General features: G+C 39.6%; 1 protein-coding gene across 4 annotated transcripts in view; it reads left to right on the top strand.

Moving 5' to 3' along the window:
- Positions 1 to 27,170, top strand: part of pcm1 (pericentriolar material 1) — an 84,334-nt gene extending 57,164 nt beyond the window's left edge. For 2 of the 4 annotated variants that reach the window (XM_078397725.1, XM_078397733.1), the window contains 18 exons: positions 1,838 to 2,190; positions 5,722 to 5,883; positions 6,775 to 6,831; positions 7,784 to 7,956; positions 8,037 to 8,171; positions 10,230 to 10,371; positions 10,518 to 10,640; positions 11,973 to 12,109; positions 13,880 to 14,014; positions 16,173 to 16,373; positions 17,030 to 17,089; positions 17,429 to 17,576; positions 18,145 to 18,302; positions 19,495 to 19,558; positions 21,227 to 21,453; positions 21,615 to 21,707; positions 22,880 to 22,997; positions 25,823 to 27,169. In XM_078397725.1, coding sequence (XP_078253851.1) covers positions 1,838 to 2,190; positions 5,722 to 5,883; positions 6,775 to 6,831; positions 7,784 to 7,956; positions 8,037 to 8,171; positions 10,230 to 10,371; positions 10,518 to 10,640; positions 11,973 to 12,109; positions 13,880 to 14,014; positions 16,173 to 16,373; positions 17,030 to 17,089; positions 17,429 to 17,576; positions 18,145 to 18,302; positions 19,495 to 19,558; positions 21,227 to 21,453; positions 21,615 to 21,707; positions 22,880 to 22,997; positions 25,823 to 25,848 — 2,512 coding nt within the window. In that variant the 3' untranslated portion in view covers positions 25,849 to 27,169. Of the gene's footprint in view, positions 1 to 1,837; positions 2,191 to 5,721; positions 5,884 to 6,774; positions 6,832 to 7,783; positions 7,957 to 8,036; positions 8,172 to 10,229; positions 10,372 to 10,517; positions 10,641 to 11,972; positions 12,110 to 13,879; positions 14,015 to 16,172; positions 16,374 to 17,029; positions 17,090 to 17,428; positions 17,577 to 18,144; positions 18,303 to 19,494; positions 19,559 to 21,226; positions 21,454 to 21,614; positions 21,708 to 22,879; positions 22,998 to 25,822 lie in introns of all 4 variants that reach the window. The other 2 variants (XM_078397751.1, XM_078397743.1) reach the window with 2 other exon arrangements.
- The last annotated feature ends 493 nt before the right edge of the window (positions 27,171 to 27,663 follow it).

Here is a 27,663-nt window from a genome sequence, read left to right as displayed (position 1 = left end):
GTTTCCAAAAATGGAAATGTTATTGGAGAAATTTTGTGACAATAAGGATATAGGGTTGGGATGGGAATATGGAGTAAGTGTGAAAGATACATCTTCTGGATGCGCTAGGACACATCCTCAGTGATGTGACCTGGGGTCATCGGGTGTTTTGGATCTCGGCATTCAGATACCCTTGCCCAGGTGACCCAGCCAGGGTTGATCAGGGCCTGACTTGCGTCCCAGCAGCAACCGTCCACGGATCAGCCCTCTTAATAACTACTCTGCAGGGGTTGGGAGACTCTGGTGCGTGGAGGGACTGGGCTCTGTGGGGTGAGTCCTGGCTGGGCTCCTGCATCTCACCAGGTTCAAGGCCTGTGCGCTGCACCTCTTTCTCCTCCGAGCATTTCATTCTTGCCTGATGGCATAAGGCCTTTCTGTAGCTTATTGGGTTTCTTTCTCACGAAAAACACGAAGAAGTCACTAACAAATAAGGAACTTTGGAGTTTAATACATCAGATTCTCCAGTGGCAGCCTGGGCATGTTGCACCTGAAACTAATATCAAAACAGATTTTGACCTGATTCAGACCTGCATCATTGTACAAGAGACATGGAAGTATTAACATTTGTGCAATTTGCAGATTCTCAACAGTGTCCATCGCATGTTGCTAGTGATTTGCTGGTGCTACTCGTGAGGGTTTAAACTAGATGGTTAGGTGTTAGGTCCAAGTGTAGAAAAGGGACAAATAAGAAGTTGGGGGCAAATACTGTTGTAAAAGAAAAGATTAGCAGACAGGACAGGCAGGAACAGAGCAAAGACCGTGGGGGAGGGGGGGGGGGGGGAGTTAAACTGCATTTATTTTAATGCAAGAGGCTTAATGGTGAAGGCCAAAAACACTGGGCATGGATTGACTGGGATATTGTAGCCAAATCAGAAACATGGCTAAGATGCTACATGCATGATAGAGATACGTAAGAGAATAGTTGGGGTCCTTGAGTGGTCCTTGATTATGTTGCCTGCTTTCCCGAGTAAGTGTAATTTGGAGGGAGTGCAAAGTGCAACTGGTTTACATGATGTACTGGGCTGCATCCAAACTCTGATTTATTGCGGTCTTGAACAAAGTAGTTGCCAACCAAGCTGAGATACATCCTGACAAGATGCTTTCTCTGGTGCATCAGTAGAAATTGGTAAGAGTCAGTGAAGACATTGGAATTAGAACAGAATTTGGGAGCATGGTCAGGAGTGTATGGGGAGTGTAATGCTCTGAGGAGAGACTGAATAGACCAAGTTGTTTTCTTTGGAGCAGAGAAGACTGCAATGAGTCTTGCATACAAAGACTCCAGTACACAAAGATGAGATGTATAGTTAAAGCTAGAGACCATGGGTTTAAAGAAGTGGCGATTTAGAGTGAATTTAAGGGTGGAGGGTGGTTGAAGTCTTGAATATAGTGCCCAAGGATGTGAGGAGGCAGATACTCTCTCAAAATATCTGTTGTTTGATGAATTATTGTAACTTAATGGCATAGACGTCTAATGCCCAAGTACTGGGAAGTAAGATAAGTATATGTGCACTTAATGAAAGCATGTACAGGGTGTTCTTAAGGGCCTGCTTCTGTACTGTATGATAGACAATTGGTACAGTCATGTTTTTATAAATGGCAGAGCAGGCTGGAAGATCTGAGTAGCCTATGACTGTTCCTAATTTGTATATTCTTATTCATCTACCTACCTTAGTTATGGCCATTGATTTGATCTAAATTTTAAGCCAATATATGTTACAAATTTGTTAATTAAGTCCTTTTTCACCAATCACATTGGATAGTTTAAAAAAACTAACTGTTGACCTTTTTTAAAAAATAGGGCCCAGAAACAGGCTGGTGATGGAAGAGAGCAGAGCGAGATGGTATGGTTGAATGACGCAAAAGATGGATTAATGCAATCACCTAGACAAGGGCAGCAACCTACTTCTCTATCACAAATGAGTTTAAACAACCCAAAGCAACAAACCCCAGGAAAAAATAGGAAGAATTTTGAAGAGGAATCCTTGGAAAGTTTTAGTAGTATGCCAGATCCAGTTGATCCTACAACTGTAACAAAAACATTTAAATCCAGAAAAGCCTCGGCACAGGCCAGTCTAGCATCAAAGGACAAAACTCCAAAAGGCAAAGGTAAAAAGGCCTTTCATCAGAAGAAACATCAAGAAATAAGTGAAGGTATCATGCTGTTGTTTGTTTCATAAGTACTATGTTTGTTGTTAGTAGTGGATGGATATCTTTTTCTGAGTTATGGAGTAGAAAATCTGGTAATTACTGCGTTAGATTTCGAGTATATGCTTCGGCAGAATCCAATCTCATGCATGTGTTAGAATGGACAATAACTGAGTCAAACACCTTTTGTGTTTTAATAAAATTCTTTCCATCAGTTCGTGTGTTTAACTCACAAGAGTAATTTTCGTGCCGGTTTACTTTATTGGTCCCCTTTCTATATTAGATGTCTAATATTTCATCTATCTTAGATGAGAGTGAAATTGGTTTAATTTGTTTGAGAATGCAAATCCAGTGAGCTAGAGAAAAGAAACATCTTGCTTTGGACTCATCTCACTTTCTTCAATTTAAAGGTGTCCCATGAGCACTCCTATGGCCCCCAGCTCTTCCTGCCTTTTGTTGGTTACATTGAACAATCCTTGTTCCAAACATACATTGGCACCGTCCCCCAACTCTTTTTCCGCCACATGGACTGCATCAGGGCAGCCTCCTGTACCCGAGTGAAACATGTTAATTTCATTAACTTTGCCACTGTCTTCCACCCTGCCCTCAAATGGACTGTTTCTGACACCTTTTTTGATCTCTGTCCCTATCACAATGGACAGACTATTGACCGTTGTCTACTTTAAACCCACTGACTCCCACAGTTATCTAGACTACACTTCCTCCCACATTCCTCTTGCAAAGACCCTATCCCCTACTCTTTATTTCTCTGACTCCGCCACATGTGCTCCCAATATGAGGCTTTCCCTTCTAGGACATTCGAGATGACCTCTTTAGTAAATGTGGATTTCCCCCCGCTGTCATAGTTGGATCCCTCACCTATGTCAGTGTTCTCTGGTTCCGATCTCGCTTCCCCACCCCCCCTAGAAGAAACTAGGGTAGAGTTCACCTGGTCCTTGCCTTTCACCCCACCAGCCTCCGTATCCAACACATCATTTTCCCAACACCTTCAGAGTGATCACACTATGAGCCACGTCTTTCCATCCCTTTCTGCACGAGACCACTCTCCACAACACCTTGGTTCACTCATCCTTTCCCTCCCAAGCCACCTCCTCCCCAGGTACTTTCCCCAGCAACCACAGGAGATGTGATACCTCCTCCCTTATATCCATTCAAGAACCCCAGCAATCCTTCCATGTAAGACAGGTTCACGTGTACCTCCTCTGACCTCATCTGCTGCATTCATTGCTCCTGATGTAGCCTCCTTTACATCGGCTAGACCAAGCGTAGATTGTGACCATTTTGTCGAACACTTGTGGCACAGTTGCATAGCGGTAGAGCTGCTGCCTTACAACATCAGAGACCTGGGTTCGATCCTTCGCTCTGTGTGCTGGCTGTACAGAATTTGTATGTTCTCCATGACACCATGTGTTTTCCTCCAGGTGCTCTGACTGAGGTTAATTGGTTTCTAGTGACAATTCTAAATTGTCCGTATTGTGTAGGATAGAACTAGTGTATGGGTGTTGGTCGGTGGGCCGAAGGGCTGTTTCCACGCTCTATCTCGAGACTAAACTAAACTTGTGCTCGGTCAGCCATGGCCTACTGGATCTCCCTGTTGCCAACCATTCTAATTCCCATTCTGCCCTTTCTGTGTTGGGTGTCCACCATTGCTAAAGTGAGGCCACATGCAAACTGGAGAAACAGCACCACTTTTCCCAGTGCACCAATTTCTTTCGTCCCCTTCCACCTGTATTCTTTATTTGTGTTTGAATTTCGTGCAGCTTCGTCATATTTCCTTCTCAATTGTTTTGCTTTTTCGTCTCTGGCTTTTGTCCAAGCATCCACAAATCAATACCACCCTCCTCCCTTCACCTGTATTTATCACTTGCCAGACTTTGGCCTCTCTTCCAGCTTTCCCCCCACCCAACACTACTGTAATAAGTCTGAAGAAGGCTCCCAATCCAAACATTACCAATCCATGTTCTTCAAAGATGCCGCCTGACCGCTGAGTTATTCCAGCACTTTGTCTTTTTCTGTAAACCAGCCAGCATCTGCAGTTCCTTGTGTCAACATCTTGCTTCTATTGGTGATGACAATTTATTATAAGAAAACAGCTCAAATCCTAGTAAAGCAATTTAAACAAAATTACATAACAAAATAGCTGAATTCACTTAAGCTGGCTGTTATTGATCTTTTGTTTGTTTTAAGATGAACATTGCAAAATAGTTTTGAGAAATGAGAAGTCGAGCTTTGTAAACATTTATGTAAATATAGTGTTTTATTGTGAACATCAAATTCACTTTCAGATTTTAGCGACAGGAATTCCATATTCTGGATATTGACAGCAACCTAATTCTCCCTTGAAAGAGAAAAATACCACTGATAGTTGATAATGGCACAGTCCTATTAAACACCACCAAGACTAAATTTCAAAAGACATAAATTAATGAGCCCAAATTCTATAAAAAGACTATTGTGCCATTTATGTCTAGATAGAGCTCTTAAGGATAGCGGAGTCAGGGGGTATGGGGAGAAGGCAGGAACGGGATACTGATTGAGAATGATCATCCATGATCACATTGAATGGTGGTGCTGACTCATGGCAGATGCAGTTTAATGTAGATAAGTGTGAGGTTATTCACTTTGGAAGTAAGAATAGAAAGGCAGATTATTATCTGAATGGTGTCAAGTTAGGAGGAGGGGGAGTTCAACGAGATCTGGGTGTCCTAGTGCATCAGTCAATGAAAGGAAGCATGCAGGTACAGCAGGCAGTGAAGAAAGCCAATGGAATGTTGGCCTTCGTAACAAGAGGAGTTGAGTATAGGAGCAAAGAGGTCCTTCTACAGTTGTACCGGGCCCTGGTGAGACCGCACCTGGAATACTGTGTGCAGTTTTGGTCTCCAAATTTGAGGAAGGATATTCTTGCTATGGAGGGCGTGCAGCGTAGGTTCACTAGGTTAATTCCCGGAATGTCGGGATTGTCGTATGTTGAAAGGCTGGAGCGATTGGGCTTGTATACACTGGAATTTAGAAGGATGAGGGGGGATCTTATTGAAACATATAAGATAATTAGGGGATTGGACACATTAGAGGGAGATAACATGTTCCCAATGTTGGGGGAGTCCAGAACAAGGGGCCACAGTTTAAGAATAAGGGGTAGGCCATTTAGAACGGAGATGAGGAAGAACTTTTTCAGTCAGAGAGTGGTGAAGGTGTGGAATTCTCTGCCTCAGAAGGCAGTGGAGGCCAGTTCGTTGGATGCTTTCAAGAGAGAGCTGGATAGAGCTCTTAAGGATAGCGGAGTGAGGGGGTATGGGGAGAAGGCAGGAACGGGGTACTGATTGAGAGTGATCAGCCATGATCGCATTGAATGGCGGTGCTGGCTCGAAGGGCTGAATGGCCTACTCCTGCACCTATTGTCTATTGTCTATTGTCTATTGACTCGAAGGGCCGAATGGCCTACTCCACCTATTTTCTATTGTCTATAAAAACACACATGTTGCCTTTCATTGTTAAACAAGAGCACTTTTCTGTTAGGTTTTGAATCTGCAAGCATTTCCAGTGCTAGTGATTGTTGCAGAGAAAAAGTTTGTCACTCCACACAGACAGAAGCGGTTTTGAAACCTAAAACCTCGAGTACAACCAAAGATGTATTGCAAGAAAAGTCAAAACAAAAGAAGTCAAGTGATCTCTCCTCTGGTATGTTATTGTGATAGGACATCTGGTATGGTTCATGTTTCTTTTATTCATATTTCTATATTCCCTATCTATAAACCATTTTCTCGTGTATATAGTGAAATGAAACTCAGTGATATTTTTAACGCCCTCGTGATTAAGAAATGAATTCCTACACTCAAAAATATAATTGTTTGTGTAATTCCATGTTGATAATGATTATGACACATTAAACACAATCAGTTTTGTTCAGTGTTCCCAGTTTAAAAAATCAGTGTCATGAGACCCTCTAGTTTGTTTCCCCCTCCCCTCAGATGAAACAAGGATATTAATTAACAGATTAATTGAATTGGGAAGTGTGTTCCTTTCCCTTTTGCCCTTCACTTCATGCGTCCACATATTACACTGTTGGGATGAGAAGTGGCCATATGGAACCTGTGAATTCAAATTTGTATCCAGTTACAGTCCCCCAACTTAAGTGAACCAGCAAAGAATATTCTATCAAAAGAAAATTTATAAAATATTTTGGTAAATTTCAAATTTAAGTTTATTTAATTTAGCATCTGATTTATGCATGATGTGCATATAAAATTGAAGTACTTATTATAAAATTGGGGGGGAAAGTTTAGCTTAAATGTTACTAAATGCTAGTTTGTATGCAGGTAGGAAATGTGTATTACCAGTGGTACACTTGTAGTGTTCCATGATGAATATTTTAAAACTATAATTTAAAAGTTATTTCCTGTTGCTGTACAATTTTGAAAATGAACAAAGTTGAGTCCATTTAATTTTGTGTGTGCATGTAATGTTTCGCGTTTTATTTTGCTCCTAAATCTCTGCACTGCAATCATTTTTTCCCATTAAGTACATGGTATTTAGTATAAATTACTACCTGTCTGTCCCCCTTTCCTGCAGCGCACACTAGGGGAGCACTGCTCGAATCTAACAGAAATGCATGCAGTGAAGCACCAGGTAATTTAACTTTTAAGCAAATAACTGATGAAAGTAGCTGCTTTTGGCTGTGGTCTGTTGTTTTTGTTGTTAGTTAAGCTGTTTCCTAATAGGTTTGTTCAATGGAGAAATTCCAGCTCACATGAAAGTACTATTTTCTCAAAAACTAGCTGTTACATCAGATCATTTTTTAAATGGGAGATGAAATAGATTTCTAATTTTGCTTGAGTTGTTTGAGAAAGTAACAAAATCACCATTGGATACTGACGATTCTTGGTGTTAATTCTTGCTCCATTAAAACAATGATTAACATATGCCTAAGCTAAGGATGTCATTAACATAAGCAGCATTTAATGTCCATCCTTGATTATCCCTAGATGATGGTAATGAGCCACTGCCTTCACCCTCTGTAATATGTGTGGTGATGGGCACACCACACATCACTGTGGTGAAGGTTTAGCAAATGGAAATGTAATGTAAGTCAATGGTAGTTATTGCAGTAAATCTATCAGATATTTTCAGGTTATGAAATTGTTTAAAGGTGTGCACTTTCTCCACTGCTAAATATCAATTAGTATTGAATACTAAAGATATCGCTAATGACTAGACCGTTAATTAAAGGATTTTATTTGTTTGGGGGAGAGCAAAAATTGTTTCGGTCCTATGTCATTTAAAGGGTACCAAAGACCTATTGAGAAGACCACAATCAAAATGCTGCATTTGCTGGAAATCTTGAAATGAAAAAATCTGTGAATGTGTAATAGGGCATGAAGTATCTGAACTGACTATTCCAATGAAAGACCATTGATGTGAAAAATTAACTGTTTTGCTTTTTAAAAAAAATCAACCATTGGTTTCAAACTTCAAACATTGAATGACAAAATTAGATATTGTGGATAACCAAACAATAGATTCCTTAATGTTTTTTTTGTTTTTAACTAATTCAGTGAAATTCTGATTTCTCTTGTTGCAGAAACTGGTAGTGACTTTTCACTTTTTGAAGCTCTACGTGATAATATCTACTCTGAAGTGGCAACTTTAATTTCCCAGAATGAATCAAGGCCACATTTTCTCATTGAACTTTTCCATGAGCTTCAGTTACTTAATACTGATTATCTTCGACAGCGGGCTCTCTATGTTTTACAGGTACAACATATTTAATTGATGAAGCCCATATTAGGATTGTAATACCTAATTCTCTCATAAAACAATGTTTTTCATTGCAGGATGTAGTAACACAACATCTTTCAGAGAAGAGCTGTAAAGGAGGAGGGCATGCATTATCACAGAGTTCACCTGTGTGGATGACATGCAATTCAGAACTGACTCCGAGTGAAAGTCTGGCCACAAGTGATGATGAGGTTAGTATTTTTCTCTGATGTACTGAGTCAGCTATGCAAAGTGCGATAGATCTAAACAACATGGTGTGGTTTTGGTTTTGAACGGACTCTTCAAATTCTCTGCTCAAATTAGAAATCTGGCTCTGGATTACAGACATCAAAATTATATGGCAATGTGTTTTTTTAAATTAAACACTTGATGATGGTAAAAATGTTATTTAAAAATCTATGTGAACTTCCTTTGGGCTTGGCCACTGGATCTCTTTGCTTTACCATTTAAAATAAGAATTCGAGAGCTGAAAATATGCAATTGTTAGTGAAATGCTTAAAATTGGAAATGTGTATCAAGCTCGAATTGAAGAAATACAGATCTTAAGGATTGCAGAACCTGCACAGTGAGGGAAAAGGACATGGATGTGGATGAGTTTGAAAATAGGATTCGGAAATTTGATCTGTTCGAACAGTGAGCAGAAAATTGATGAGCAAACAGAATGTACAAATTAGGTTATACGCAACAGATGATCTAATTTATATGGAGTTGAAAATGGGAAGCCTGCTCGTGCGCAATGGAATGATTAAATCGGGAAACAGCTGCTTTAAAGATGAATGTTTCATATATCGTACACAGTTGATACCATATTGGAAAAAATGAAGATCATCAACAGAAAATGGAATAAGGGAAAAACATGAATGAATAGAAGAAAATGTGGAAAACATAAATGCAGTTGGCAACTAAAAACTAGTTTAAAAAAAGGACATGACTACTTTGTTAATAAGTGTATAGCAGATAATCTGGATGTATTAAAGAAAGAAAATGTTGATTGGATGCTTCATGAACGTCTGACTTTGTCAGCAATATCACGTCTCTGCAGCAGGGAGGAATGAAAAGTAAGCAAAATGGAAATAAATTATTGTAATATTACAACAATGGATTTCAAGAAATGAAGCAATTAAGCAGTTCCAAAGTACAGACCCGAAAACCGCTTGACCCAGAGTTCCTCCAGCAGTTACTTTTTTTTTGCTCCAGGTTCTCGCATTTGCAGTTTCTTGCATCTCCTGAAAAATTAATCCCTTTTGTCTTTCCACAATTGCTGCCTGACCAATTGAGTGCACCCAGCATTTTCTGTTTTTATTTTAGACTTTCAGCATCAGCTGTTTTTGGTTTTCGACTCTTGAATTCTTTTCATTGCTTGAACAAATGCAGTAACATATATCTACCTAGCAAAATCTCAGACAATGAGATAATTGAATTGTTTTCATCTGCTATGAGTAGCGAAATACCCTGGCTATGCCCTCATCTTGCTCTACCATTAGGAAGAAGGTAAACGTGCTGGAGAGTCGTTACTTTGAGGTTCCACAATAGCCTTCTCCCATCAATCATTGGGCTCTGGAGCCACACTGTGGCACAGCAATAGAGTTGCTGCCTTACAGCACCAGAGACCCGGGTTTGATCCTGCCTATGGGTGCCATCTGTACAGAATTTGTACATTCTCTGTGTGGCTTTGCTCCGGTTTGCTACCAAATTCCAAATATGTGCAGATTTGTAGGTGAGACATGAGTCTGACGAATGATCTCGACCCGAATCGTCACCTATTCCTTTTCTCCAGAGATTCTGTTTGACCCGCTGAGTTGCTCCAGTTTTTTGTCTATCTTCGGTTTAAACCAGCAGTTCCATCCTACAGATTTGTAGGTTAATTGGCTTCTGTAAATTGTACCTAGGTTGCAGGATAGAATTAGTTTATGGGTGATCACTAATCGGCATGGATTCCAGTCTGCATCTCTAAGCTAAGCTAAATTTTAAAAAAAAGTAATCACATGTCTTTATATAGGCAGCATCGGCTTGCACTATATGGTCTGGTTACCTAGTGTAACTGATAATTTATTGTAATATTGTTTACTGTATATTTATTTATATTGTGTTAATGTGCCTGTAAGGCTGCAGCAAGTAAGAATTTAATTGTTCCTTTAACACTCTTGATTGACATTGTTATTCTAATCTTATGTAGCATGCACATAATTTCAATGATCGCATAGTATCTGCAATATGGATATCTTTCATTTCTTTTTCTTAAAATGTAGGAAACATACGACAAGGCTACTAAGCAACAAACTCTGATAGAAATTCAACAGAGTGGAAATACAGATTGCATAGAATCTTTGGATAATGCCAGTTCATTGTCTACTTCCTCTAATTTAGAACCATTTGCCAATGATGATCTAGGTAAACTTTTCTTGCTATTTATATAAATTTATCCAGTTTTGCATTTATATCTTCATTTGAATTTTTTTTTTTTTAAACTCTTTGTGCTAAAATAGAATATTTTCCACTTGAACCTTTGTTACAACATGCGCTTTTTATGCACGCAGGTAATACAGTCATACACTTAGACAAGGCTCTATCCCGGATAAAAGAGTATGAACGTATGAAATTTGACGTTGAAAATAACCAAATTACAGGTGGCTGCACAAATGCCATCGATTGTGCTGACGGTAATCTGGAAAGAAAAATATAATCAATATCAAATGAAAAATATGTCATGCAATAACGTGCTTATTTCATAAGTTGACAGTTGGTAATTTACTAGAATTTAAAAAGCTTATTCAGCCAATGAATGAAAAATAAATTCTGATAATATGTTAGGCAGCATCTGCAGGTAGTGAAACAATTTCAAGTCAAAGACATTTTATTAGAACTAATATTAGAAATCAAGCATTTAGAACATTAGATTGAGAAACTCTTGTCATATGAGCATTTGGGGAATTATACGGCCCAATTTGACCTTTTTTGCCAAGGTGACAATATCAAAAGACAACTGTGGCGATTTTTGAAGTTGGAAGACAAACTGCGTAATTTGACAAGTTCTGCAAATCCAGAACAGAACATTTATTTTAAGTGTGCTTTTTAAAAAAGGAGAGAGAAAAGCAGAAAGGACAAGGGAGTGAATGCCAGAGTTTGAGGTCCTTACTGCTGGAAATTCAGCTGCTAATGTTGGAGTAATTAAGATGGAATATAGGCAAGAGACCAGAAGTGGAGGAATGCAGAGTTCATTGGTGTTTTTGGACTGGAGTGGAAATGAAAAGGGTAAAGCCATTTGAATGTGACTATGTGAATTTGACAATTGAGTTGTGAATGAACCGGGGGTCCATGTGATTGAGCACAACTATGAGTTTGTGAAGCTTGGTTCAAGTAGGGAGCTGCGAATCAGGTTTGTGAAGAACAAAGAAGAGCAGAAACAAGGAACTGCAGATGCTGGTTTACAAAAGATGACACAGAATGCTGGAGTAGCTCAGCTCATCATGCTGCCTGACCCGCTAAGCTAATCCAGCACTCTTATCTTCTTGTGAAGAATAAAGATTAGAAGGAATCTGTTGGGATGTCTATTTCAAAGCAGATGAGCTGAGGCAGTATAATGAAGGGAACATTATGGAACAAAAACAGAATTGTTGAAAGGATTCCACCAATCAAGCAATCAAACCAGCCAATTTTTCTACTTCCTCAGAACTTATTTTCTGTTCAGTAATGTTATGGAATTTGGAAGTAATAATCTAAACAACTTGTAATTGGAAAACCTAACTTAGTTAAGACTACTAATGGTCGGGCCATCTGACAATTTAAAGATGATGTGTGGGATTGAGTATGAAAGTGGTGAGATGCAAGCAGTCTGCATGTGTCTGTATGAACATTGTTTCAGGGTGACCTCTGGAAACAAATAAGGCAGATTTTGTACAGATCGTCTGAAAATAATCCTTTAATTTGTATTGCTGTGTTTATTTGCAACTGCAGATCTAAGCTGTTTTTTAAATTTTTCGTTCTTAATTCAGGTGGATTTGCAGCTGAAAACATTTATGTAATGGATCACATCACTGATGCTTCTGACATTAATTGCCCCCGCATCGACACTCAACAACTAGACAGGCAAATAAAGGCTATCATGACTGAAGTAATTCCATTTCTGAAGGTGCGATGCAGGTGTTGCTGTCAAGTGAAAAAGCTGATATTAATGGTTCACTTGTTTACAGAGCATCAACTTTTACTTTTAATCTGTTTTTGGGAATTTAGATATTTAGATGACATCCTTAAAATTGCATATTTGGAAATGATATCACTGTAAATATCATATTTGGTAACCAAGAGAAGTATTGATTTTATGCAGTACAATTTCTTACAATAGTTCATTTATTTAACCTTCGTGCATGATCAAATAGAGTCTATTGTGATACACTTTTGGAGAATATATGTGAGTATTTGGCACTTCTCTGTGTATATAGGAGGCTGGATTTTCTAATGATAGGCAAGCTCCCTCAGTGTGCAAAATTGCTCCCAAAAACACTCCTGAGGGGAGGTTGGTTCCTGGATGCTCAATGTTCAGCTCAAGAAATTAACTCAATGGCCTAAATGACCTGCTAACCTCACCTGGCTTGCTGATTATTGGGTAAATCCTTCATTAGTAGAAACAATTAAAAAGATATATATTCCTATGAATAATTTTACATTTTTTTCAGCTTCCACTTGCCCACTTACTTTCCCTTTTTTGTATTCTCTGTGCTCGCAGCTTAATTTCCTATCCAGACAAATGCGACCAGAAAATAAAGTATAAATGTGTCAATGTTAAAGGTTTATAAAGAGCTGATGCTTCAGCAGTAATCCTTATGAAGTCATTTTTCTGGTACTTTTTTGTGACATTTAAAATTGTTTTTTCTTTTAATTCAAATTTATTGCAGTTTCTTCTTCTATTTTGATTTCTCCAGCTTCTGCCACCAAGGGATCCATGTTTACTTCAGCTGCACTTTCTTATTATGTACTTGAAGTCCAAACTATTTGTATTTACTTATTGCTAAGTTATACTCTTTAGCAACTTTGTAATTTGCTAGTTTTTACAACCCTTCCAATGCTCTTGCTTAATTTTCTTGGGCAACATTATGAAGCTCTTTAGTTCTTCCACCAATCAATGACTTTTCACTTTTATTTGGCTGTCATGCATCTAAATTGTAAACTCATTTCATTTAGATAATTCCCTTACAATATGCTCTCTATGCTTTGTTTTCAATTTCTTCTTTCAGAATTTGACATTTCCTTCTTTCAATTCCCACTCGCAGAATGAGCCAGTCACATTAGAAAAAATGATAGTAATTTTTTCATAATATTAACAATATCAACGTTAGCAGCCTGTCACAGCCTGCACTTCATCTCCAAACATTATTACTTGGAGCCAGCATTATCATAAGGCTCTTGCCTTAAATCTCCTTGCTTCTTCAAATACCTCTTTTCTCAATTATGATTCAAATATTCCAATAGACTGACAAAGATGCTGAAGAAACTAAAATAACTTGCTTTGACGGCAGTTTCTTCATTCCTAGAAAAGGAGCTGCCCCCATTGATTTGACTTCTTGTAACGTCTGATTCTAGAAAGTTAATTTTTGCTGGTTACAAAGTTGACCAGAATATACTGATGTGGTTGTGGATAGTGCACAGTGGGACAGGGAGGGAGTACATATTTTAAGAGGAAAACTACAATAAAAGCAGGGTTTTTTTCAGCTTGGATGGGGGAAAAAGAACGTCTGCAAAAGGTTAATGACTTATTTTTTGCCTTCATAGGCAGAGTGGAATGAGGGAAGAAGATAATGGGTTAGAAGGGAGAAGAATGAATCACCAGTTACAGCTGAACTATCCATGAACCTAATTATCAAAAGTAAAAAATATTATGTTCTACGTTTGGTTGATTCTTTAGGAACACATGGATGATGTGTGCTCCCCACAGTTACTAACTACTATTGGGTGCATGGTGTTGGCACTTACACAACAGAATGATGAAAGCAAGGAATTTGTCAAGTTCTTTCATAAACAGCTTGGTGCCATACTTCAGGTTTGTACTGTACTGAATTATTTGTTTATTTTTAGACATGTGTATGTCAATTGGGTGTTGGGAGAATCGTACAGCATCAAAACAGGCCTTTTGGCACAATTAATAGATACAATAGACAATAGGTGCAGGAGTAGGCCATCCGGCCCTTTGAGCCAGCACCGCCACTCACCGTGATCATGGCTGATCATCCACAATCAGTACCCTGTTTTTGCCTTCTCCCCATATCCCTTGACTCCACTATCATCAAGAGCTCTATCTAACTCTCTCTTGAAAGCATCCAGGGAATTGGCCTCCACTGCCTTCTGTGGCAGAGAGTTCCACAGCTTCACAACTCTCTGAGTGAAAAAGGTTTTCCCCATCTCCATTCTAAATGGCCTACCCCTTATTCTTAAACTGTGGCCCCTGGTTCGGGACTCCCCCAACATTGGGAACATGTTTCCTGCCTCTAGCGTGTCCAATCCCTTAATAATCTTATATGTTTCAATAAGATCCCCTCTCATCCTTCTAAATTCCAGAGTATACAAGCCCAGTCGCTCCAGTCTTTCAACATACGACAGTTCCGCCATTCCGGGAATTAATCTCGTGAACCGAAGCTGCACTCCCTCAATAGTAAGAATGACCTTCCTCAAATTTGGAGACCAAAACTACACACAATACTCCCGGTATGGTCTTACAAGGGCCCTGTACAACTGCAGAAGGACCTCTTTGCTCCTATACTCAACTCCTCTTGTTATGAAGGCCAACATTCCATTAGCTTTCTTCACTGCCTGCTGTACCATATCAATTTGTCCATTCCAACCTAGTTTTAGATTTATTGTTATGTCACGTGTACAGTCCAGAATATAGTTCTCAGCAATGTAATGCATCGGTTGCATGGGTGCCCCATCTAAGCAAGTCCCATTTGCCTGCATTTGACGATATCCCTCTAAACCTTTCCTACCCATGTTATTGTACCTGCCTCAACTATGAATTGCCTCAGATTTTAAACCGAAGATAGACATAAAAAACTGGAATAACTTGGTGGGACAGGCAGCATCCCTGGAGAGAAGGAATGGGTGACATTTTACAGCTGAGCAAAGGGGATTACTGAGGCATGAGGGAAGAGCTGGCAAAGATTGACAGGTTAGAAGACTGGGCAGTGATGTGGCAGATGAATTCAGTATAGCAGAGTGTGGAGTCGTGCATTTTGGTAAAAAGAATAAGGGCATAGATTATTTTCTAAAAGGAGAGAGAATCCAGAAATTGGAGGTGCAAAGAGACTTGAGAGTGCTGGTGTAGGACTCCCAAAAAGTTCATTTGCAAGTCAAATTGGTTCAAAAGGAAGGCAAATTCAATGCTCGAATTCACATCAAGAGGACTGGAATACAAAAACAGATGTAATGCTGAGGCTCTATAAGGCAGTGGTCAGAGTGCATTTGGAGTACTGTGAGCAAATTTGGGCCCCATATCTGAGGAAGGATGTGTTCAGGAGAGGGTCCAGAGGAAGTTGACGAGAATAATTCCAGGAATGAATGGGGGAAGGAGTTGACTGAAAGTATTCTGTGTGATTTGGTGAAGCCTTGCCAGAAATTGCAATGTGAAATGAGATAGAGGAAGGATATGTGATCCAAATAGATGCATTAATGCAATGCATATGGCTAAAGAAATAGGCATAATTGCAAGCTAAATAGTGTAGTTTAGAAAATCGATAGAAAAGGTAGGGAAACTGTTAAAAAATGAGAATCAGCAATATTGATAAAGACTTCTTTCCTCCTGTAGCAAGACAGAATTTCAATAAAGTTAATCAGGACACGTTATGTGTTTAGACGTTAATATTTCTGAGTGTTTTGATATGAGCAGGCAAACATTTTGTTATTGATGTAATAAAATAAAGATTTGTTATCCAAGTTGATATTATCTACAGGATGTGATGCTGCTGCTGTGCACCGTGTGTCATTATAAAATTAACAATCTCTTATTTATCAGTGTTGCTATTATAGTGTATTTTTGTAGGTTTTACATTTTTATGGCTTTCAATAGATTTGTGGCATGATGATTACAGGAAAAATGGTACACTTGCAGGTAAATGTGCCAGGATGTATTGAAATGTTTGAGGAGCTGCATTTGCTCATTCCTGTGGCTTCATTCTGTAATTGAAGCTTTGACTTTGTCCAAATAGGACTCTCTGGCTAAGTTTGCTGGTCGTAAACTCAAGGAATGTGGGGAGGATTTGCTGGTAGAGATTTCGGAGATCCTATTCAATGAACTTGCATTCTTTAGACTCATGCAAGATCTAGATAACAGTAGTGTGGCAGCAAAACAAAGATGCAAAAGAAGACTGAAAGAAGTGGCATCTTTTAAACATCGTTATACAACTGAGGTATGGTAATATACAATGTTTTACAAATATTGTCTTAATTTCCAATTGTAATTTTTGTTGACTCGTTGGAACAGTTTTAACAAAAGCAGTATTTTTTGTAGAATGTCATGGTGATGCAGCAATTAGTGCTGTTGACTCCATTTCTAAGTAACTGGGTGCAGCCTGACATGTGCTGACAGGTTAATTAGCTACTATAAATTTCCCTATAATGTACATAAGTGGCAGAAGAATCAAAGGTGAGTTGAGAAATATAATATATATTTTTAATTGTATGACTGATGGAATTGCTGTGCTGGGAGCTGGCTGAGACCCAATGGGCTGATAGACTGCCTCCTGTGTTGTAATTAATTAAAAACTTCTAAATAATAATAAGATATTTTGCATTGTAAAACAGACTGCTGTGAACTAATAACATTGGAATATTGAGGAAGTTCATTATGAGATACAACTTCTGCAATTTCTTCAATGCTACAGTGTTGAATTCTCAGGATTGTTTTGTAAACGTGAGAATATATCCTGTTGCTGGAAATTACTTGCACCAAACATGTGACGGACAGATTGGTCAATTGGTAGTTTGCAAATATACAGCTGGAATTGTTGCATTTGATGATAAAATTGTTTAATGCATTCTTGTTCTAAAATTTCTTACTAAATAGGAGAAGGCACATTTCAAAGAGAATGAGTCCTCTGCAGAAGAGCTTGAAGATGAAGACAAAGTAAGTATGTGTTTTCCAAGACAGTGGGAGGCCTGGACAGATTCTGAAATTGCTCTGTAGCTCTACTCTTTATGGGGTTTTTTTTTAACTGAGTTTCATTGAAATAATAAATTCATGTCTGGTCATTGCATTTTCTCAAATAGCTTCAGATATTTGTGTTTTTCCCCCACAGCTGCCATGAAATAATACACAAAGTTCATTTTGGAAGTTTTTGTTTAAAATTATTTCTTGCGTCTTTATCCATGAAACCATCTTTTAACCAATAACTTTTATGGCAGGTCCAAGGTTTATATGCTCCCAGCTTATGTTTATTTTGTTCTAATTATTTTTATTTTGGAGGATAAGGATGAAAGTGAGATCGCTATTGCAGATAATCTCAAAGCAAATGAGTCTGTTGAAGCCGAGAAGTTAATGAAAAGTGGATTGTCGGACAGAGAGGAGGATGATGCTGAAAGTGAACTCATGGCTGCTAAATGCGTCTCCATCAGTAAGAAATTTTGTGGCTAAATTGTTTCTGGAATTTTTAAACATTTTTTGTATGACTTGCATTACATTGAAACATTAAATTCATTGTATGAGTAAAAGTAATCTAGATGTTATTCGCTTGAGATGCCTTAGAAATTTGTACTTTATGTGTCACCCATTCACACTAATTCTTTGTTATCCCACTTTCACATTCACTCTCTACACATGAGGGGCAGTTAACCTACAAATTTGCATGTCTTTGGGATGTGGGAGGAAACTGGAGCCCCTGGTGGAAACCTATGTGGTCAGGGAGAACATTCAAACTCCACACAGACAGCACCCAAGGTCAGGGTGGAACCCAGTTCTCTGGTGCTGTGAGGCACCAGCTCTACCAGCTGCACCACTGTGCTGCTCAATTCAACAAAAATTACATTCTTGAATAGAACCCAAAAAAGTCTGAATCTGATTGACTCAGCTTCAAAACTGGAATGGCTCTGCCATGATTAATGAATTACGAAGTGAAAAATGATGAAACATTTTTTCAATTAAAAAAGACAAATGACAATATTCTTGTTTATTGGAACCATTAGGTCTATCAAAAGCTGAAACTCAAGCATTGACAAATTATGGCAGTGGCGAGGATGAGAATGAAGATGATGAAATAGAGGACTTTGATGCTTGTAATATTGATGTACAGACATCTCTGCAGGCTAATATTGAAATTGCAGATGAAAATGATCATGAACAGGTAATATTTGAGATGATGACTAGTTTGACGTTGATTAATTAAGTTCTGAGGTGATTTTAAAATGTCTGACAACTGCTGAGATTAGTGATTTTCATGTGGGAGGATGACCCTCTACATTTTAAATTTGTTCATATGAAATGGAATTGGAACTATTATTTTCCATGTTGGTTCAGCACATTATCATTTGACATCCAAGGCAATTTGTTTAGCCTCTTTATTTTAAACTTTGACTTTATTTGCCTGTTAGCATGAACAGTTAACTTGAATTCAATTGCGGTCATGTTTGTAATTTTATTTAACAGCCCTATTTGAAATGTTGACTTAGGGCTTTAATGATTTATCAATGTCATCCTGTGGCTAAAGGTATTGTGTTATTATTAATTAGGGTCCACATAATTTGATCTTGTGCCGCATAGGTCCTTTTTTCCAAATAAAGCTTGACATCTCTTTGTACTGTTCTCTTTTAGATTTTCTTTTTGTTGGATACATTGCCAGTTTATGTTTTATGACTGCTTAGTTTTTCAAGCTTTCATCCCATTTAATGCCAAAGTTTTGCTTTATGTCGTTGCTCTTTTTCTTGAACTGCAGCTTTTATGCAACAATTTTGATGCAGACAGTTGAGAACTTTTATATCACAAGCAAACCCCTGCCATCATACTGTCTGTAGCCAAGATGGAACATCTGTATTGAAAAGCCCATGTTTGCTGTTGTTGACTTTTGCCTTAAAACCAATTATATCTGTATCAGTGTTCTAGCTTCACTGAAAATAAAAGTAATGTAAAAATATATTACTGGTCAGGAAAGGATAGAAAATAATTAACTCAAACTGAGATTTTGTTTTGGAGATTCCTGAATAAATTGTCAGTATGTTGGCTCATGAAGCTAGTTCCTTGGGCTGAAGAGTCTGAATAAAAGATGAACCTTCTAAAATTGAAGAGTAAACATTTTTTTATGTATGGGATTGTAAAATAGCACGGTTATTCTTTACTTTAAATGTCTTTACTCAATGTCTGGTCATTGAGAGAATCAGAATGTGACAGCAACAGAATTGAAGAGTAAGGAGTTTGGGAAGGAAAAAGAAAAAGTACTGGATCGCCATGATCTTATGGAATAGCAGAGCAGGCTGAAGGTCTAGGCAGGTTCTAAAATTCTGCGTTGTGCTTATTATCAAACAGAACTTTTCTCTTTATAGGATCTTCTTTCCAAAACCAGTCAAGATGATGTGGTTAATCAAATCGAGGACACAGTCGCCGCAGGTAGAATTTAAGCTTTGATATGATTTTTATTAAAATCAGCAAACGGAGAAATTTGACCATATTGTAGTGGCCTGGCGGAGGCCAGAGAAAAGGCAAGACGCCAGGCAGTTTTAGGTAAGGTTCTTTATTAGGCTGTGAGATCCTGCTCACAGCGTAGTCCACCTAGGGGATGAGCCACGCCTCCCCATGGGCTGGCTTTTAACCCCTTACGCCTGTCCGTCACGTAACGAGGGGGCTGACCCAAGGAGTGGCCTGATCCGCCACAGGACCCCCCCCCAAGAACCGGAGGTACAAAACGGACAGGAGGGCGCACGAGGTGACCAGCCCGGGTGCGCACCATGACCGGCGCAGGGACCGGCGACCGAACGACAGGTGGAGGGGTCATAGCAGACACTGGCGGGGGTAACGTGGACGTGGGGCGACCGCGCGGGCGGGGCTGCGCAACCGGCACCGGCCGATCAATGTCCACGTGTGCTGGCTTCAGCCGTGCGACCGAAACAGTCTCGCTGCGACCCCCCATGTCCAGAACGAATGTGGCCGAGCCGTGTTGCAGGACCCGGAAGGAGCCTCGTACGGCGGCTGGAGAGGTAATCGGTGACCTAACAAAGTATTTCTATGTCGTCGGCGCCCTGGACCAGGAGACAGCAAGGCGAATAAAGCCCTACCTAAACGACCCCCCCGCAGCTAACAAATATGCGGGCCTCAAAGAACTCCTTATCAGGAGGTTCGGCCTCAGCGACGCCGAGAGGGCAACTCGAATTATGAGCAGGGGGGGGCTCGGGGACCGACGGCCGTTGGCCCTTTTGGAGGACATGCTCGCCCTTATGGGCGACCACCCGCCCTGTTTTCTATTTAAGCCAGCCTACCTTCGGCAGCTCCCAGTCGACCTCCGCTCTCAGCTCGCTGGGGACCCCTTCACCGACATGCAGGGGCTGGGCGAGCGCGCTGACCAGATATGGATTTCCGTCGGGAGGACCTGGAAGCGCTGGCCGTCTTTTCCGCGGCGTCGGAAGGCCAACAGCAAGCTGGGGCCGCCGTCGACCCCGTTTCAGGGCGACCCCCGCGGCGAAATCCGGCCGCCATCGGGCACCCCGGTGCCGGCACGCCCTTCTCACATGGCCCGCCGACAGTTCAGCCAGACGCCACCAGAGGTCGCTGGTGGTCGGCCCAAGCAGCACCACCTCCAATACCGCTGGAGGCCACTGGAGGTCGCTGGTGGGCATCCCAGTCTGCACCACCACCGGACACCAGCAGAGGGGGCTGGTGCTATTATCACCGTCGTTGGGGACCGAATGCCAAGCAATGTCGCCTACCTTGTGCCTTTCTGGGAAACGCAAGGGCCGGCCGTCAGTGATTCCTTCGGCGGCCGGCCAGATCCATCACGTCGAGGTCACCAATGTAGTGGCCTGGCGGAGGCCAGAGAAAAGGCAAGACGCCAGGCAGTTTTAGGTAAGGTTCTTTATTAGGCTGTGAGCTCCTGCTCACAGCATAGTCCACCTAGGGGATGAGCCACGCCTCCCCATGGGCTGGCTTTTAACCCCCTTACGCCTGTCCGTCACATAACGAGGGGGCTGACCCAAGGAGTGGCCTGATCCGCCACAATATTGTATTTGTTTTAATATTGGATTTGGTAGCTAAATCAATTTGCTTTTAATTTTTATTTTGTAGATGAAAATGAATGCGGCAAAACTGCAAATCTTCCTTTTAAATCTTTGGCAGTATCAAATCAAGTATTTAACGAAGACAACAAGAGTTCAAAGCTGCCCTTACCTTTAAGTGAATCTGCTCCAGGAACATCGATGCAGATGGAATTAGAGAATGACCTGGAAGGATCACCGGACAGTTCATTGGCTGCCAGCCCTGACACAGAGTCACCTGTATTAGTTAATGATTATGTAAGCAGATCAAAGTAAATCCTTTTGTATCTCCATTAATCATAAGTACTACTCACTGCTTCGTTCATTCGTTCTCAAATATGTTTGCTATTTTAACTGCAAAATCTGTAACAAATGTTTGGAAAGGTAAAATTGTGCGATTTTTTTTTTCCTTTTAACAGGAGGCTGGATCTGGCAATCTGAGTCAAAAATCAGATGAAGATGACTTTGTTAAAGTAGAAAACCTGCCTCCAAGACTCACTGTGCTTTCTGAGGTAATATCTATAATGAAACTACTGGGTGTTTATAGCCTAAATAAAGTCTCCCCCTCCTGCAACAAGGGGCCACAGTTTAAGAATAAGGGGTAGGCCATTGAGAACGGAGATGAGGAAGAACTTTTTCAGTCAGAGGGTGGTGAAGGTGTGGAATACTCTGCCTCAGAAGGCAGTGGAGGCCAGTTCGTTGGATGCTTTCAAGAGAGAGCTGGATAGAGCTCTTAAGGATAGCGGAGTTAGGGGGTATGGGGAGAAGGCAGGAACGGGGTACTGATTGAGAGTGATCAGCCATGATCGCATTGAATGGCGGTGCTGGCTCGAAGGGCTGAATGGCCTACTCCTGCACCTATTGTCTATTGTCTATTGCCCTGTTGGCATATTCTATTGTGCTTTTCAAACTGCTTCGCCTCGATTGAATTCACATTCTAATCATTCTGAGAAAAGTAATTTCCTTTGAATTTCCTTTTGCATTTATTTGTGTATACCTTGCCTTTGAGGTACTAATTCTTGTCTCTTACACAAGTGGAAACATAATATCTATCCCAGCAAACTCTTGTGATATTTAAACCTTCATTAGATAAGCCTCAGTATTTTTTCTAGAGAAAGGTCTTCTCTTGTTTTATCCAGGAGATTATATTTATCAGGAAAGAAGTTTGAATGTTTTTGTGTGAATTATTTCTTAAAATATAGGAGGCAAACTTCCAAGGTAGTCTAACTATGATTTTGTACAAGTGATTATAGTCTCTACTCTTCAGTTCTTATCTGTCAAAAAATTAATCTTGTCGTTTTCTTTTTTAATTTTCTGATTAACCTATGTTGCTGCTTTTATATTTGTGCATCTGTTTGCTTATAGTTGTGTACTTGATTTGGAAGGAAAAAAATAGAGGCACAGTGGCAGAGCCAATAGAGCTGTTGCCTCACAGATCCAGTATCCTGAATTGGATCCTGACCTCCATGCTTTTGTGTTAAGTTTGCGTTCTCCCTGCAACCATGTGGGCTTCCACGGTGCTCTGGGGGTTAACCCATATCTTAAAGATGTCACGTGTTCAGTTAGTCACAGTCCATTTATGGAAAATTTAACATTTTCCCAATATATACTAATTTAGAGACATTCCAGATAAAAAAATGGCATTCATTCACAAATACTCTATCTTTTTGTCCAATCTGCACAGGTTGAATTGATGAAGAGAATTTCTGAAGAGGAACAAAATAATAATTTAACCAGCATGCTGCTAGATGAAGATGGAGCAAAAGAGCTTGCTGGCAGCTCAGAAACTCTAAAAGAACCAGGTATGTGCGAGATTACGGCTGACTTGCAGTTTTCTGACATCTTTGTTGGTTGATCATCTGTAGTATTCCAGATGTTTTATCTGTTTGATTTGCATACCTGTTTAATTTATTATACAACGTAATAGTGTAAAGAATAGGAGTAGCAATTACAAAGTATGAGGGCAGATTTATAGAATGTAATATTTAGAATAAATCAGGGTTAGATGATTTTAAAAATCTCAATGGTTAAAATCAATTTTTAGAAAACTTTTCTCTGTCCTCGATTTAATTCTAGAAATTATATTTTTGTATATTCACTAAGGTTAGAAAGTAGTGTTTCCAGTTTTTTACTCTGCTTTTAGCACAGATGCTACATTTTAAAGAATAAGATTGGAGCATAGCCAATGTCGCTCCTTTGTTTAAGGAGAGATGATCCGGATGAGCCTCGTAAGCAGTAGGAAAGCTATTGGAGAGAATTTTTCAGAATAGGATTTACTTGCATTTGAGAAATAATGGGATACTTAGGCACAGTCAGCCACTGTTCGCAATGAGGATAGGTCAGTGGTTGTGTTCTACATGGAATTTAGTTGGGCAATTGATACCCTCGTAGTAGGCCTATCTAGAATATTAAAACATAGTGCTGGAGTAACTCAGCAGATCAGGCAGCATCTTTGGAGAACATGGACATGTTATCCATGTTCTATAGAGATGTCACCTGACCTACTTAGTAGTGGATAACAGGTCCATGTCCTTTGTTCCTTTTTTCATAAATCAGCATCTGCAGTTCCTTGTTTCTATGGAAGATTAAGCTGCAGGTGAATATATATATATAATAAACAATATATATATATATATATATATACATATATATACACATATATATTATATATATATACACACACACTATATATATATATATATATATATATATATACACACACACACATACAACTTGGATGTAAATATAAATGAGTTGGTGAATACGATTGCCTATGACACCAAAATTGGTGGAGTTGTGGACAGTAAGGATAGCTGTCAAAGGACACAGCGAGATATTGATCAGTTACAGATAAGGGAAGAGAAATAGCAGGTAAGGTTCAATCCGAGCAAGTGTGAGGTATTGTCCTTTGGAAGGTTAAATGTAAGGGGAAAGTTTGCAGCTAATAGCAAGACCCTTAATGTACAGAGGGATTCATAGCTCCCTGAAAGTGTCAGCTGAGGTGGATAGACTGGTAAAGAAGCCATATGGTATGCTTTGCTTCATTGTTCATAGCACAGAGTATCTGAGTAGGAAAGTTATGTTGCAGCTTTAAAATTTGGTTAAACTGCATTTGGAGTATTGTGTGCTGTTTTGGTCACTCCTTTGCAGGAAGCATATAATGCTTTGCAGAGGGTGCAGAGGAGGTTTACCAATATGCTGCATGGATTAAAAAGGTATTAGATATCTGGAGCATCACAGGTTGTGGGGAAACCTGATAAAGGACAGTGTCACAACTGGTAGACCCACTGTCTCAGGGCCAGAGACCTGAGTTTGATCCTGACCTTGGGTGGTGAATGTGGAGTTTGCACGTTCTCCCTGTGACAACGTAGGTTTCCTCTGATAGAAACATAGAAAATAGGTGCAGGAGTAGGCCATTCGGCCCTTCGAGCCTGCACCGCCATTCAATATGATCATGGCTGATCATCCAGCTCAGTAACCTGTACCTGCCTTCTCTCCATACCCCCTGATCCCTTTAGCCACAAGGGCCGCACCGCTTTCTCCCCCACATCCCAAAGATGTGCAAGTTTGTATTTAATTAGTCTCTGTAAATTGCCTCTAGTGTAAAGGTAGCAGATAACAGAAGTATGAACGGGTGATTGATTGTTGGCGTAACTGCAGTGGGCCGAAGGGCCTGCTTCCATGCTGCATCTTTTGATCAGCAGTGTATAAAATTATGAGAGGCATTGATAGAGTAAACAGTCAGAACCTTTCTCTCAGGTGCAGTGGAAGAAGCAGGTATAATAGTAGTGTGGAAGAGGCCATTGGAAAGGGATATAGATACATAGAATATGGATCATGTGCAGGCAGAGGAGATTAGTTTAACTTGGCATCGTGATCAGGACAGACATGAGCCAAAGGCCCTGTTTCTGTGTAGTACTGTTCAATGTTCTTGAAACACGAATCAGAATTTAGACTTTAGAGATACAGTGTGGAAACAGGCCTTTTGGCCCACCGCATCTACGCTGACCAGGGATCCCTAATGCTAATGTTATCCGAAGGACAATTTTTATGGAAGCCAATTAACCGACAAATCAGTATGTCTTTGGAAGTGTGGGAAGAAACTGGAGTACGTGGAGAAAACCCACGCGATCACAGGAAGAATGTACAAAGTCCGTAAAGACAGTATCCCTAGTCAGGATTGAATCCCAGTCTCTGGCGCTGTAAGGCAACAACTCTACTGCTGCACCACTGTGCTGTCCTGAATTGATGACCTAATTCTAGAGGAGTGGAATATTGAAGTCATATTTTCTGGTTAAATACTCTCCCCAATTTCATTGTAACAAAGTGCATGTAAAAATATATTTTCAGGTATTAAAATGTAAATATGTTAATTGTTTTAGTGACGTTTAAGTTTTGTCCTGAACAAGCTTACGCTGTTCACTGCAGCTACATAGTTTGCGCAATATGTTTGGATTGTCCTTCAGCTGTATTTTATACCAACATCACACATCTGCACTTGCATCAGAAGTCTTTAGTGACTGGTGGTGAGGAAGATTCTTAAACTGAAATAGGATATGTGTTTTGCTCCATATTCATTATCTCTGTGCATAATGTCTCTAATTTTAACTTGTTTTCCTCCTTATAGAAAATGGTGGAGCCCGAAGTGCATGAATGACTACTTACTGATGTTCATCATGATCTTGTTTTTGTTTGGAATAAGTGAATGAAATTTGATTCCTGTTGAATGCTGAAATTGTTGTTTGTTTTCATTTGATCTTTCAGTAGAAATGTTGTCCATTTTAAATTGGTCAAGTCTGACCAGGCTCTCTTGGTCTACATTTAGTATAAGCTGCAGTAACTTAAATAATTTTATCTCTGAATTGGTTGTACTCTAATTTTTCAATTTGTAATAACAAGACCGTGTAATTCTCTTTTATACTGAAATATATCCACTTTTATAATGAGAGGCTTTGATTCCAGCACTACTATATTTTATCACTAACAAGTGCATCACTACCTTCTGAGACTTCTTGTGATTTACCTAAATTGTAATAATTCTGTTGACCTGTCATCGTACTATATCAGTTGATATATCAACTATCAACCAATTTAAAGTTTAAATGTGCTTATTCAAGGTGGAGCATTTTTTGTGACTACTGTATGTGCAAATTGAATTGATTTGGACATCTAATATAGATTGCAGAAACTGTTATCTTCTAATTTGAGGTCCAGTTCAATGTGAACACAAAATACAGAATGGTGATTTGACAATGAAAGTGATATTTTAAATTTACTGATTTATCTGTTGTAGCTAAATTCCCTCAGGTGAGACTATACTATTGTTTGTCCACCATTTTCGCCTGTAAATTTGATTTGTCTGGAAAGAATTTACATAAGCTGCTTGTGACAATGCATTTGTGAATTTGAAAGCCACAGAGCTTACATATGTTGTAGATAAAAATTCCTTCTGAATCGGACACTGAATTACTGATTTTAGACATACGGTTTGTTTTCTGCTTTCATATTCATGCATAGAAATTAATTATGTACAGGTGTCAGGATTGGTATTAAATGGAACTACAAACACTGATTTACTGTTGTGCTTCATTTTTTTAAAAAATTCACCGTGTGAATTTAAGCTTACCCAGAACCTCGATGCCAAAAGTTTCCTGTTCACAGCTGGGTGTTCGTGCCACAGTTACCTAGTTGGTATCATTGGAAAGCAGTTTTGTATTATTTCATTGTAAGTTGCATGTAAACAAAATTCACTTCACACTTCCATATACCATTATGGTTAATAACTAACAAAAAGGCATTTATTGGCAGTGGTGGTGAATGCTGTCGCAGTTGTCATGAAAGAAGCTCAAGCTTTGATAACATGCACCCTTCTACGATGTATTTATCTCAGAGGTTGGCATAAAATATGAATTAATTTGTGTTTAAAGCATAGTGTATGTAATCTTACTAAGTATTTTGTGCCGTGTATCATGAATATAATCTAAATAAGTGAATTGTTTGCTTGGGTACACTGGCAAAACAATATAACTGAAAATAATTGCAGTTTCTTAAAGACAAAATTAAATTTCATTTCACAATCCTTTCAGCTTTGAATTTTCTATTTAAAAAAAATAGCTCTGGTGACGGTGACAAACAAAATGTCTGCAGCATGCTGAACTACACTCAAGTTGAGTGCTTTTAACTGAGAACTAACTGCCTGAAGATAATCAGGAGTGACACTTGAAGTGAAAAAAATTACATTAAATTAGATAATTTGTTTTTGACACCATAAATTTAGAATAGACTAGCACAAGTGTGCCCGTTGGGCCCGTCCTCGTAGGGTTTCATTGTAACCGGGAGGGTGGGAGGGAGGAAAGGGGGAGGGAGGTGTGGAGGGAGGAGGGGAGGGAAGGGGGGAAGGGGAGGGAGGGAGAGGGTTAGGGGGAGGGGGGGGAAGGGGGAGAGAGGGGGACCTCCCCTTTTCCCAGT

Source organism: Rhinoraja longicauda, chromosome 1 (assembly GCF_053455715.1).
Source record: "Rhinoraja longicauda isolate Sanriku21f chromosome 1, sRhiLon1.1, whole genome shotgun sequence".
NCBI classification, from domain to species: domain Eukaryota; kingdom Metazoa; phylum Chordata; class Chondrichthyes; order Rajiformes; family Arhynchobatidae; genus Rhinoraja; species Rhinoraja longicauda.
Note: the sequence above shows the minus strand (reverse complement) of the source record. Positions and strands in the feature narration are given on the sequence as shown.